At 46.6% G+C, this 12,974-nt stretch overlaps 2 protein-coding genes across 11 annotated transcripts in view; both read left to right on the forward strand.

Annotated features, from left to right (window-relative positions):
• The window catches only part of MYO9B (myosin IXB), a 40,551-nt gene extending 36,465 nt beyond the window's left edge, over window positions 1-4,086 (forward strand). For 7 of the 10 annotated variants that reach the window (XM_042887213.1, XM_042887209.1, XM_042887216.1 and 4 more), the window contains 7 exons: window positions 469-574; window positions 1,275-1,406; window positions 1,544-1,667; window positions 2,141-2,188; window positions 2,654-2,793; window positions 3,053-3,180; window positions 3,322-4,086. In XM_042887213.1, the coding sequence (XP_042743147.1) occupies window positions 469-574; window positions 1,275-1,406; window positions 1,544-1,667; window positions 2,141-2,188; window positions 2,654-2,793; window positions 3,053-3,180; window positions 3,322-3,767 (1,124 nt within the window). In that variant the 3' untranslated portion in view covers window positions 3,768-4,086. Of the gene's footprint in view, window positions 1-468; window positions 575-1,274; window positions 1,407-1,543; window positions 1,668-2,140; window positions 2,189-2,653; window positions 2,794-3,052; window positions 3,193-3,321 lie in introns of all 10 variants that reach the window. The other 3 variants (XM_042887214.1, XM_042887217.1, XM_042887219.1) reach the window with 2 other exon arrangements.
• Window positions 4,087-4,584: 498 nt separating this feature from the next.
• Window positions 4,585-9,280, forward strand: USE1 (unconventional SNARE in the ER 1). The gene is made up of 8 exons (XM_042887317.1): window positions 4,585-4,695; window positions 4,902-4,951; window positions 5,714-5,792; window positions 6,148-6,300; window positions 6,571-6,589; window positions 7,310-7,340; window positions 7,528-7,690; window positions 8,146-9,280. The coding sequence occupies exons 1-8, from the start codon at window positions 4,594-4,596 to the stop codon at window positions 8,326-8,328; spliced, it is 780 nt and encodes a 259-aa protein (XP_042743251.1). The 5' UTR covers window positions 4,585-4,593; the 3' UTR covers window positions 8,329-9,280.
• Window positions 9,281-12,974: the final 3,694 nt, after the last annotated feature.

Raw genomic sequence — 12,974 nt, forward strand, 5'->3', positions numbered from 1 at the left:
TAAACTTTATGTAAAACATCTTACAGGAAACTTTCCTAGTTTATATGACCTCCTGCTTCAGAGTTCCTCTATTTTGGCAGCAGAATGTCACTATACAACCACCCTCTTTAAGAACTGCAAACACACAAATAAGCTTTCTTTGATGTAGGATTTCTCTTCTCCTCGGTGTTCTGGATTGGATTTAGATATCTGGACAGCTGAAGTCTCCTTTAGATTCATTCACTTCAGTAGCAGTAAGGCACTGTAACTATTGGACATCATGATGCTAATAAGAGTATCTGAAAAAGTCAGTAGCTGCAATGCCACCTGGGTACTTTAACATTCAATTACAACAGTTGGTGAGATAGAGGCATGGCTTCTAGGAACTTTATCTGTTGTAGACTGTTTGAGACAATATCAGAAGGTGCTTGGCCCTTTCCATTAGTGCTGCACAGCAGTGACAATCTTCTTCTTTCTTCCCTTGTACAGAACTACCAGAAAAACAGGAGCAACTCTGTGCCATTTACAGTGTGCTCGAACAGCTACCACAGGCAAACCATGATACCTTGGAACGGCTCATCTTCCATCTAGTCAAGTAAGAATTATTTCATTTGGAGTCAAACTCCATTCAACTTCGTTGAGCCCTTCTTAGAAGCTTTCCTAATAACTTGAGCCCCTTGAGAATCAGTGTAGGGATTGACTTGCTAGTTTAGAAATGAAAGAATTGATGTTGGTAGTTGTTTAAAATCAGACATTTGCTTGTTTCTACCATCTGGTGTATCAAATCAGGTAAGGACAGCTTTGAAGACAAAACAGATCTGAAATACTTGGTGAGGTTTTTCTGAACACTAGGATTAATGTGGCACAATGTGGTAAATACAGGTAAATAGTAAACAGTGGATGTTAGTGTAATAGGTAGGGACTGCGCAAGGATTATAAATGCTTGCACACGTGCTGGTCTTCAAAGCAGAGATCAGTGATGCTGATAAGGGAGCCTCTTTCATCCAGAGAACTTGAGGAGTTTCTGAGTGATCCCTTGAACATAGGGAGAAGTGATTTTTGAAGGGGTGGCACTGAATCACCTGCCAGACTTTCACACTGGTACCTAACAGCTTAACCTGGGTGGTTTTCTGTTTCTTTTTCTTGTATTTGGCAGGTGTGAAATCCATTTCATAGCTCTGTGGTCTCCTTGTATCTGTATTAGGGGACTGTGGCAAAGTTTGATCAGATTATTAATATTCCAGCAAGGTTCAATTACTTTTTTTTTTTTCCTTCTTCTGAACGCTGGATTTCAGAGTGGCTTTGATAGAAGACGTCAACCGTATGTCACCCAATGCCTTGGCCATTGTTTTTGCTCCATGCCTCTTGCGTTGCCCTGATACCTCTGACCCTTTAACCAGCATGAAGGATGTTTCAAAAACAACCATGTAAGTTGGAGCAGTCTGCTGCAAAGGAGTTTTTCAAAATATGGAAGTACTGCCACCTGTGTTTGTTTTGTTTTTTACAACACTCGCATACTTCTGTAGCATGAGATTGTTCAATAAAATCTTTCCCTTTCGTACAGGTGCGTAGAGATGCTGATAAAGGAGCAGATAAGGAAGTACAAGATAAAGATGGATGAAATAAGTCAGCTGGAAGCAGCTGAGAGCATTGCTTTCCGGCGGCTCTCATTGCTTCGGCAGAATACGGTAAGTTTTGAAATAAATCACAGAACCTCAGCATCCAGCAGAAGGCATCTCACTCCGTGAGGGGATGTCCTGCTCGTTTTTCCCATCCATCTCATTCTGTAAGTCAAAGATCAATTAGCAGATGAGAGGAAAAGGGATTTGGGTTGGTGCAGAATAATAGGCAGGAGATAAATGTACAGCTGTGCTGGGGTGTCATAAATGATGGATGTGGGAGTGTGGGGCTTTGCTCTTGCAGTAATCTAAATCTATTTCCATGTAATTCAATCAGTAGAATTAAGATTGCAGTCTGTTGAATGGCAAAGGAGTTCCTTCACTCCTGAGGTGGATGGTGGACAAAAATATTCTGTGCTCTGTTATCACAAATATGCTTTTTTTTTTTAATTGTACTGTTTCAAAAAAAGTGAACAACAAAAAACCACCTCTGTCTGATCAGAAGTCGTGTTATAGTGTATTTGATCTTTATCTCTCTCTAGCTGTGGCCTGTAAAACTTGGGTTTTCTTCCCCGTATGAGGGGATGCTGGTATGTACACTGCCTGTGTTCAGCATGCATGTTGTTGGTTTGGTTTTTAATGGTACCATTGCATGACTAAACCTGTTAAATGCGTTGTAAGTTGGTTTTAAAAACTCCTGAATAATCAAGACTGCATGTATGGGTTGCAACTTTCTCTCCTGACTGCATGCAGTGCTTTTCACCTGTTCGCCTTGGCTTTGGTATTTCATAGACATTGAGTGGAACTTGTATGTATTAACGTTCCTTATAAGTAAAACTAAGGTGAGGCTGGTAGATTAAACAACTGCTTCACAAAAGGTAACAAAACCACAAATCAGATTAATAGGAAAAATATATATATTATCTCTTGGAACATTTGTGTGACTAACAGCTCTTCATCCATGAGCCCTTCAACTGTCCCGCTCATTTGTCTTCAACCTTACAGCCAGTAGCTAGGGTAGGTGTTTAGGACTGAGTCATAAATTTGTCTTACAGAGTAAAAGTCCACAGGTCAAAGGAAATGACAGTGGCAATGCAGAACTGGGCTCTCTGCATGAAGAAGAGGAAGTTTCTGAAGCTGATAACCGAGAAAAGGAGATTCTCATTGATCGGATACAGTCAATAAAAGAAGAAAAGTAAGTCGTAGCTTTGAAAACCCTGCATTTGTAGGTTGTGCCCTTTGTGGTTGGGGGTAACACAGACAGCAAAGCACTATATTCTGGTTAGTTAACTATGTTCTTCAGGCCTTTATGAAGATGAAAAGGAAAACATAAAAGCCAGGACAAGAGGAAAATACTATGAGAATTATTATTTAATGACTATATGCAGGAAGGTTTACCTCTGAAATATGTGCTGCTTAAGGTTGTATCAGAAGTGCTTTCTGTTCTGATGTAGGGAAGACATAACATATCGGTTACCTGAGCTTGATCAGCGAGGCTCTGATGAGGAAAATGTGGACTCTGAGACCTCAGCAAGCACAGAGAGCTTGCTAGAAGAGAGAACAGGACGGATGGATACCGAAGGTCAGTATTAAGGTAGTGTGTGCTTTTTTTATTCTACATATTTCACTGCATAGAGCCGGGTGACCAAATGCTACCTGGTCACACCAGCTTCTGTCAAGTTACATTTTTATGCATGCTTTCAGTGTGTTGTTTTTTTTAAAGGAATTATGATTTCTGGCGTACAAGGCTGCACTCAGAGCTCCAACGTGCCTGCCAAAGATGTTTGCACAGTGCCTTCTCTTCTGCAAACATCTTCGGGTTCTTTGTCTGCATCCCTGGCTTCAAGACGCAGATCATCTTTAACACTGTCCAAGATTAAGGTGCCCCGCCGAACACCAGTGATGCCAACAGCAAACATCAAGCTTCCTCCTGGGATTTTCAAATGTACAGAATCTCAGGGCAAGGCTTCAGCTGATGAAGAGTCTCAAACAGTGGTGAGACGAAGGGAGCAGCCAGCAATACGAACTGATAAAGTCCATTCTATATACGTTGCACAAGGGTCTGCAATGGCCCACGCTCAGGAACTTTTGGATGAATATGAACCAACAGCAAAAGTAAAACGGAGGTTTTCAGACCCTTATTCCCACCTGACGTGTACAGAGAAGTGAAATACTGAAGCTGTCTGGATTTGTCTGAAGTTGACTTTAGTTTTTTAAGGCTTTGAAGGCTATGAACTTATTCACGAGTGTACAGGTAAAAAAATAACGTCCCGTTTCTGCTGCCGTGCCTTCTTCCATTTGCCTTACAGTGGACTTTAGTGGGACCAACAGTGAGTTTGGGTCAGCGTACGTTGCCTTAATTTTTTATGTTTTTATGACAACTTTGTGTGGTTTACAGAACTGTTAATGTTGTAATAGCCTTAACTGAGACCAAATGTACAAAAACGTTTATTAATACATTGCACTTTTTAAAAAAAGTCTGTGTTCATTTATCAACGTCCTTTTGCCTGCGTCAGTGCTGTGTGGTGAGCAATGCCTGCAGAGGGAATGTCTGACTGGAATGGTTCTTTGTTGGCGTTGAGAAAGCTCTCTCCACAAAGGAAGCACAAATGCCCAAGTGTCACCATGACGTATTTTGGGGCCCTCTCAGCAAATTCACGGCTCCCACAGTGCTTGTGCAGAGCTGCCTCGGCCCCCGTCTGCGTGCCGATCAACGCCCTGAAGGACAGCTGTGCACACGCTGTGGAACTGAGCTCCAATCCCCTCTCGAGGGCCCTGCGCCGTTTCGTGTCAGAGTTGTGACAGAAGAGCGCCGGGGCTGCTTCGTTGTGTGCATTTTTTAAATAAAACCGCTCGTCGAGCGCCGCGGGGCGCCGGCACCCGGCCGCCTCCACCGCCTCCCGCCCCGCCCTAAGATGGCGCCCGCGCCCCGCCCTAAGATGGCGGCGCCGCCCGGAAGCGCTGTTAAGGCGCCTTCCGGTGTCGGTTGTCCGCAATGGCGGCGACGCGGCTGGAGCTGAATCTGATGCGGCTGCTGAGCCGGTGCGAGGCGCTGGCAGCGGAGCGGCGGGATCCCGAGGAGTGGCGGCTGGAGAAGGTGAGGCGTGACCCAGTCCTCTCGTCGGGGCGGGACTGGCCGGGAAAGCTCCCGGCCTTCAGTAGCACGATTCCGCTCCTCCAAATAAGCAGAGGCAGCCAGTGTCAGAGCGTTAAAAGCCGAGCGCGCCCTCAGCCGTGCTGTGGCCTCTGCCGGAATTAATATCCGTCCGTAATGCTGACGACTGAAAGCCTTTCTCTCCTCAGTACGTGGCCGCCCTTGAGGACATGCTGCGGGAGCTGAAGAAGCAGTCCAGGTGAGGGTGCTGCAGTGCGGCAGGCGAGCGGAGCAGCTGGGAATCACGTCGTGGGGTGAAAAACCTCCCCGTCATCCTGGAGTTTTAATGGTTTTAAAACCATTCCCCCTTGCGCTGTCACTGCCTGCGCCAAGCTGAAAGCCCTTAGTTCCCTCACCATTCTTTGTGCTGAGTATCAGCGTGGTCCTCCTATGGACCCATTCCAGAAGTTCCACGTCTTTCCTGTTCTGAATGCAGTCCTCCAAATGGGGCTTCAGGAACAGAGCAGTGGGGGAAAATCCCCTCTGTGCCCTGTGCCTCCCCTCCCATCCCCCATTGACGCGGCCCAAGGTGCCGTTGGCCCTCCAGGCTGTGAGCATCCACTGCTGATTCGTGTTCAGTTTTTCTTCTACCAGGACCTCTAACTCCTTCCTGGTAGGGCTGCTGTCAATGTTCTTCTCCCAGTCTGTTCCCATGTCTGGGGTTGCCCTGGCCCAGGTGCGTGAGGGAATTGTGCGGCCGTGGTCACACAAACGCTTCATTCTCCTTGTCAGGCTCTGCACAGTGCTCCTCTGGTTGGCTGTGCCCTGAGCTGCTGCATCCACAGTTGCCTCGGCAAGGTGGCTTAAGGGGGCTGCAGGTATGCTCCCAACTTGAGGCTATTTCTTTCTTGAAAAAGCCCCCATTGTTTAATTTGATATGAAAAGTTTTCTAAACAATAGAAGATGGTGCTGTTTACTGGTTTTCACATGGCTTTGTTTGTTGTTTTTCCAATTCCAATAGCAAGCCTGCCCCAGAACTGCTCAATGAATACACACGTAAAGTAGACTTTCTGAAGGGACTTCTAGAAGCTGAAAAATTGGTAAGACATTAGTTTACCTTGGAAAGACTTAAGAAGTATTCTCCACTTAAAAGCAAGCGTAGGAACAAGGCAACAAGGAGAATTTATCTTACATCTCACAATAACACTTGTCAAGGATTGCCTGATAAGATTTTAACAATAGTAAATAAATATATTGTATTTTGTTGAAGGAGGCTATTGTGCAAAGTCTGAAATTTCTTTCTTCCTTTTCCAAACTGTAGAGTTTGCAAAATTCCACAACTGTTCCAGCAACCGTGGAAGTGCTCCCCAAATCCTTGTAGCTCATACATCCAGGTGGCCTTATGCTGCAGAACGATGTTTGTGACTCTTTCTCGTTGTTTCTTCTTTCTTACAGCCTTCATCAACTGAAAAGGCCCTGGCAAATCAGTTCTTAGCCCCTGGACGTACACCTACTACAATCAAAGAGAGAACCCCAGCTACCAAAACAGTTCATCTGCAGACAAAGGCTCGTTGCACAGGCAAGATGAGGAGTGAGCTGCTTGGTACAGTATGTTTTGGTGCTGCTGCTTCTTTACTTTTAGCTTGTAGGTGGTCTCTTATGACATTTGGTTGCCTTTGGTGGCTGTGCCTCAGATGTGTCCCAGGCTGGGGGTGGAGTCACCTTTTTAGTTTTGCCATAGATAATCTAAATACTGGGCACAGGTGCCATTACTGTGCGTGGAGGACTTTGGTTCTGTGATTCTATGTGATTGTACCTCATGAGCCTTTTCACTGGCCATGTGTAATCTTCTGTTTTGTTTCTCTTCCTGACTCCCAGGATCCCTTGGCTATCAGTGGTAAGTTTAATCTCATTTTCTGTAAATGTAATTGACTGAGTTTTATGGGTAAAGAAAGAGGAAGGCCAGGTGTTAGAGGCTGACCAGAGCGTACTTTTAAATTACTGACTCACTCCTTGTCAAAATACAAGATTTAAAAAAACAAACACTGAATAGCTGAGAGCATAGGCACTGTTACCTGTGCAGCAGAAGAGACTTGCAGGAACCTGTTTCTCTAGAATTCATATCAAAACAGGTGTTTCAGTTACAGCATTAGCAAGGACAGTTTGTGTTTGTCACTGCTGATGTTCTCTTCTGCTGTGAGCAAACCACGTGATCTTAGGAGCTCAGAGGAGGTGTTATTCAACTTCTCTTAAATATACAGCCGTGTTATTCATGTAGGGAACTGGTAGGAATTAATTTGTGGTTTCCATAGCTACCGTAACAGTGGCTGGAGCGAGGCCAATCTGACGTGTCCTGAAAGAGAACACAAAGCCCGTGGGCTGAGCTGCCCTCAGGGATGTGATTCATCTCAGCTTTTCCTCTCAATCAAATGTATGATGTTATGTACTGTCTTTTCCTGGTAGAAAAGAGGTAGACATTTGAAATCCATATTCCTGGTGTAAAAGGCCAACTGGGATTACATCTTGGGGAAAGAAAATCTTGCACAGAACTTGTTTTTTCAGCCTGTGATTGCATGGCATTGTGTAATACACTATAACACACATTCTTTTTTTCCAGATTCTGAGGAGCTGAACATAAGGAAGCGGAAGTAAGTCCAAATTTCTTATTTGGATGCTCCATGCTTTGGGACCTTCTTTCCCAATGACCTTAAATCAGAGACATTTCCATTTGGGTGAAGTGCGCGTTGTTCTGTCAGGGTTGCGCAGTCTGGGGACCCACTGGGAGATCAGCTCGTACGTACAAATCCCAATTCTTTTTCCCTTGTGTCCTTGCAGAGGCCTTGCATCTGATGAGAAGCAGTCAGCAGTGGAGCTGGATGCTGTGTTGCAGCACCATCAAGACATGCAGGAAAAGTTAGCAGAGGAAATGCTGAGTTTGGCTCGCAGTCTCAAAAACAACACTTTGGCTGCACAGAATGTGATAAAACAAGACAACCAGGTAGTGTGACAGTGCTCAACTCCTCAGTTTGCAATCCTAGGAGGTGAAATTGCTAATGTGTTAAAAACAAAAGCTGTAACTTCCAGATGAGATTAGAATGAGGGAAGTTTGCAGGCAGCGCCTGTCTGCCTCTGCAGTTCAACTGTAAAGCTTTTCTCTGTTGGAAAAATTGGTGATGAGAACTTTCAAATCAGAATTCCTGAAGCTGAAAGTTCTGTCTGTAAATGATGTTTGGAAATGTTGGTACTTCACTTTGACAACTGGAACTTTTTAAACTACATCTACTTGTTCAGACCTTGGTTTTCACAACTGACTTACAGGTGGTGCCTCATCCCCACGGGATAAGAGAGTCCTTCCTGCTCAGGCTGTCAGCAGTGTTTGCTCTCAGTCCTGGGCAGGTTGAGCACATTTTATCCTCCGTGCCCCCCTGCTGATGCTGTGCTCTGTGCCCCCAGACGCTGTCCCACTCTCTCCGGATGGCAGACCAGAACTTTGAGAAGCTGAAGGATGAATCTGACCGCCTTGAACAGCATGCGAAGAAATCGGTCAACTGGCTGTTATGGATCATGTTAATTGTTGTTTGTTTTATATTCATTGGTATGATTCTCTTTATCAGAATTTTCCCCAAGCTAAAATGATTTTTTTTAAGTGCCACGAGTCAGCAGACTCAGCTGGTGTGTTACGTATCAGTAATAATTCTTGCCACCTGTGGTGTCCTGGAGGAGGCTGTCCATGGCCTCCCCTCCCACCTTTTCTGTGCAGTTGATGAATTCCGTGACAGGTTTCATGGAGAGCATTTTGGGTACTTTGTTATGTTTTTCCCAAGTTAGAATCGTTGCCTATTGAGGGAAGAACGGGGTTAAAGATAGCAGTTCATAGTGAGCTCCTAAAAAATTCCTTAGCAGATACAGTCCTCTGTTTTTAATGTGGTTGTGGCAAGTGTTACAACTTCTGAAAGGCATTACTCAATAAGGACATAAATAACGCTCCGTTGAAGTCTTAATTTTTTTTCTTTAACAGCTTTACTGTGCTGTGCTAGATCTTGCTGCCAACAGGATATTTAATTACAAGGTTGTGTACATACACAGCTGTAGGGTGTAGGAAAAGAACGCTGCTATTGACTTGCTATCCTGGCTTGGATTCAGAGGCAGACAGGTAAAATTATTCTCAGGCTCACCCTCTGCTCGTAGGAATGCTTGTGTTTGCAGACTTCTTCAGTTTATTGTTGCTGTGGGGGGGCTGAAGTTGGTTGCTTCCCTCTTCGATGCACTGCTGTTGTCACTTATTGTCAGTTATGTTTTGCTCTTGCGTAAGAAAACGCAGTGGCAGTTTGAACTGCACACACTGTGCACTCTGTGCACACAGACCTCACCTGCACAAATATTCCGAGGAAGCTGCTGTTTTCAGGACAGAAATGGAAAGAGGGTGGGGAAAAGAAGTCAGCCATTCCCTCCTGAGACAAATTCTGTGGTCAGGAGTTTCTTTGTCTGATTGGGATTCCTAAGAGATAACTGTGATAAAACTGGAGAAAACTTCTTAAACTGTTACAGCTGGAAGAAAATAGCCGCAATAAAGCGAGGTTGGTGGTAAGAGTCTCACAGCCATTCTCTGGGGCTCGTGATTTAGCTGGAGCCCTTCTGCACCTGTGCTGTGCTTTGTGGAGTTGCTCTGAAGCTGTGGGTGTTGCTGTGCTGCACGTGGAGGAGCTGAAGAGCCGCCCGTGGCTGCTGCGCTTTTCGCCATTTGCTCCTTGGGGCCACGAGGTGGGGATCTTTCAGCTGTGTGTGGATCCCAGCGGAGGGGAGGTGAGGGGGGCAAAGACTGACAGCAGTTGTGTGCTGGTGAAAATGGAGCTCTTTTCCCAATGCATCCCAACGGAGCAGCTCCGTCAGAACGCCTGTGTCGTTTACAGAATCCCCCAACTGAATAAAAACGCGTCGTTGTGACGTAGCTGCATTTCCAGAAGTGGAGCTGTGCTGCTGGACTCCTCCCTGTGCTCCAGCAGTGGCTGCAGTGTCACCAGTGTTTGAATCCAAACTGTTTGCTGCTTTCCCCGCGGGGATTTCAGAGCTGAGCATTTCTTTTAGAGCAGAGTGCAGTGCTGGAATTTGTTGTGTGGTTGTGGGATGTTACAACGTTAACACTTCCTCATTGTCTATCACATTTTCCCCTTCCATACTCAGAATACACTGTTGTTTTGAATACAGCTTGCAGAAGCTCTGGTGCACTGCGTTACCATCAGCCGTGCGTTGGCTGTAACTTTTTGGCACTTGTAAATGAGTCCTGTTGAAAAGCCCTGGAAGGGAAGTGGCAGCCTGCCCTCCAGAAACGTTCAGTCCTCCAAATCCCCATCAATTGCTATTGAGCTTCCCAGCGCTGACATCTTGTGGGTGCGTTATTTGGAAGGATGAAGTGACAGACTGGAGATTGAAGCCCATCCCTTCTGCCACCTGTGGTGCTCTCACACACAGCAGGGCCCCACGGAGCAATGTCACCCTCTGCACTGATGAACCAAATGGATTAATTGCCCCTGTGGGCAGCGGTCTCTCTACACACCGTAAGTGCTTTGTCAATCAGAAGTTGCAGTCTTTGCTTTTCTGGGGTTCCTTTAGTAATTATAGTGTTCAGAGACGCTTTGCAGGTCAGTGCAGGGGTTATTCAGGATAAGCAGTCACAGAATGCTCTGTGGTGTCATGGACGGACAGCCCTTATTTCTGACTGAGGTCACGCTGGTGGTGCGCTCAGTGACTGCAGGCCTCGGCCCCATGTTGTGCTGTGGGGCTCTGATGTGTTTCCTTATGTATAGAAATGGCATTCTGCAAGCATGGTCAAGTGAGAATTGCTTAACTTTCCCAAAGCTTGGGAAATCGACATGGGGAGCTGTTTATCAGACACAGGCTGGGCCCTGATCCGCAGGCAGCAAGTAAAAATGGTACCACTACTGCTTACACTGGTGCTGTCAGAGACCTAAGCCACATCAGGAAGGTGAATGCAGCCTTCCTGAGCCTCACATGGCAGAGACTGCGGGTGGCCTGAGCACATCTGCCCAGCTGTGTGGCGGCTCTCACACCCCTTGGTCGTGTTTTTTGTAGAGCAGTGGATGGGTGGACGTCCCGTCCCACTGCTCACCACGTGCTGCTCCGCCTCCCTTCTCATTGACTCCATCATAAACCTGGAACGAAACCACAGAATCAAAGTCTTACACAGTGACAAGCACGAAAGAAACGTCGACCATAATAATACAGCAGATAGGAGCAGAAAATAGCAATCAAAGCCCTCTGCAGGGTGCTGATGCCATTCCCAGCCCGGAGCGCGGTGCCGGCTGCTCCTCCTCACCGCAGGTCGCTGTGCTGAGCTGTGCTGCTCGTTCCCATTGACCAACAGCAGCATTACAAACCATGGAAGATAAATCAACGCCACCTGTCACATGAGACCACTGTGACATTTCTGGCACCATCGCTGTCTCTTAATAGATGGAAGTGGGAAGCTGCAGCAGCTAGTGAATAATGGATTCGATATGCTTGATTTGTAACATTTACAAAGAAAGGGTGTGTCTCCTAGCGACGGAACAAACTGCTTATCGAAGTGGGAACTAGGAGTTCTGTGCTGTCCAAAAAGCAAAACATGAGATAAAGCAGCGTGGAGCACAGGGTTATGGTCTGCTGAACTCTGCTATGCTGCTCCGAGGGGCTGTGCCTCCAATTCTGACCCTGGATTAGCGAAAAATATGCGTTAATTAATTATAAAAAAAAACAAAACAGCACAAACTGCAGCTGAGAACTGGCACAGCCAGTTGGTTGCCTGGGGCACAGTGTGTGCATATGACGTATTGGAGAGTGACGTGGCTGCAGCCACTGATTTGCACGTGGCTGCTGATACAGAGCTGCACGGCTGGCAGCTGTGGGGCACAGCGGGCCTGGGGTGGGAGCTGAGCTCTGCAAGAGCTGCAGGGCTGGGGGCAGCGATGGGGCTGGGATACGGGGTGGGCTGTGGGCTGTGCATGGAACGCGGTGACCTGGGGTTGTACCCAGCGGGAGAAATGTCAGTATCTAGCTGAGAAGGTTAGTGCCGAATTGAAACAAAGAAGTTGTAAGGAATGGGAAGCACGAAGTCTAACGTTGTGTCTGCCTCTGTGACGCCCAAACATCAGCCAGGACAAAAGCTGAAACGGGCAGCGCTGCCATTTCCTGCACTCATCCCCACCGGCTTTGGAGCTGTGTGGCAGAGATGCCCTCTGCCATTTTCACCTCAAGCAAAGGCTGTATTTGCTCACGTAACAATGGAATTATCTGGAAGGATCTGTCAGTGTTTCCTGTTTCAGCAGCAGGAGGCTGAGGCTTCTGCCCTCAGCACGGAAGGCGAGCGGGCCGTCAGAGCTCTGCTTTGGGAAGACAGCGCTTGCTTATCGGATTTGCGGACGGAAGGAAGGATAAGAGAGGAATTCGGTCACTGTGACGTGAAATATTTTATATTGGGAGATCTGGCAATAGTTCTGCGTGACTCCAAACAGGATGAGATACATTTCCCAAGGCCAGCTGTGCTGTGCTCAGTGCTAGGCCTCGCTGAGCAGCCCATTCTGGAACCTTCTGGCCGCATCCTGCCAGCCATGCTCACGCTGAGCCGTTGTTGGCTGCAGCAGAAACTCGTCCGCATCCCCAAAGGACAGGAGGATGGAAAACGTGTGCTGCACACCGGGCAACTTGTGAGCCTGGATGGAGCTTTGACTCAATAAAAATAAGGCAACCTGTGTTTTATTCCAAGCAGAACCGTCTCCTCCTGAGCTCCATGGGGTAACTCTTTACCTCAGCAACCAGAACCTGCTCCTAAGAAATCATAAAGCGTACATGGGGAGAATGGTTAATGCTTAAGAAAGGAGTTGTACTTGATAGATCAGACACAGATCAGACTAATGGGTTTAGCAGTGTTTCTTAAATTGGAAATGATCGGAGAGCACAAAGTGCAGCTATTGGGAATAGGACCAGGAGCACACTGGTGCTGGGTTCCCTTCCTGGAGCCCACAGTGCTGCTGCTGGGTTACGTGATGGCAAAAGCACGGTGGATTCAGAGCAGCGACCACATGGGAAAGGTTGCACACCGATGTTCCTGATCAGTAATTAGAAACTAAAAATAGTATTTTAGTGAAAGAGAATAGAGCTGTAGCCTTTAATCCTCCTTGCAAATCTGTAAGATGATATTATTATCACATGGAAAGCAACGAGAACGTGAGTAAGCAGAAGCAGGTTGCTATTACAGTCACATTCCAAATTCCACGCAGCTCTGGGGA

Source organism: Lagopus leucura, unplaced genomic scaffold (genome assembly GCF_019238085.1).
Source record: "Lagopus leucura isolate 7727_CA_CO unplaced genomic scaffold, USGS_WTPT01 Super-Scaffold_100076, whole genome shotgun sequence".
Lineage (NCBI taxonomy): Eukaryota > Metazoa > Chordata > Aves > Galliformes > Phasianidae > Lagopus > Lagopus leucura.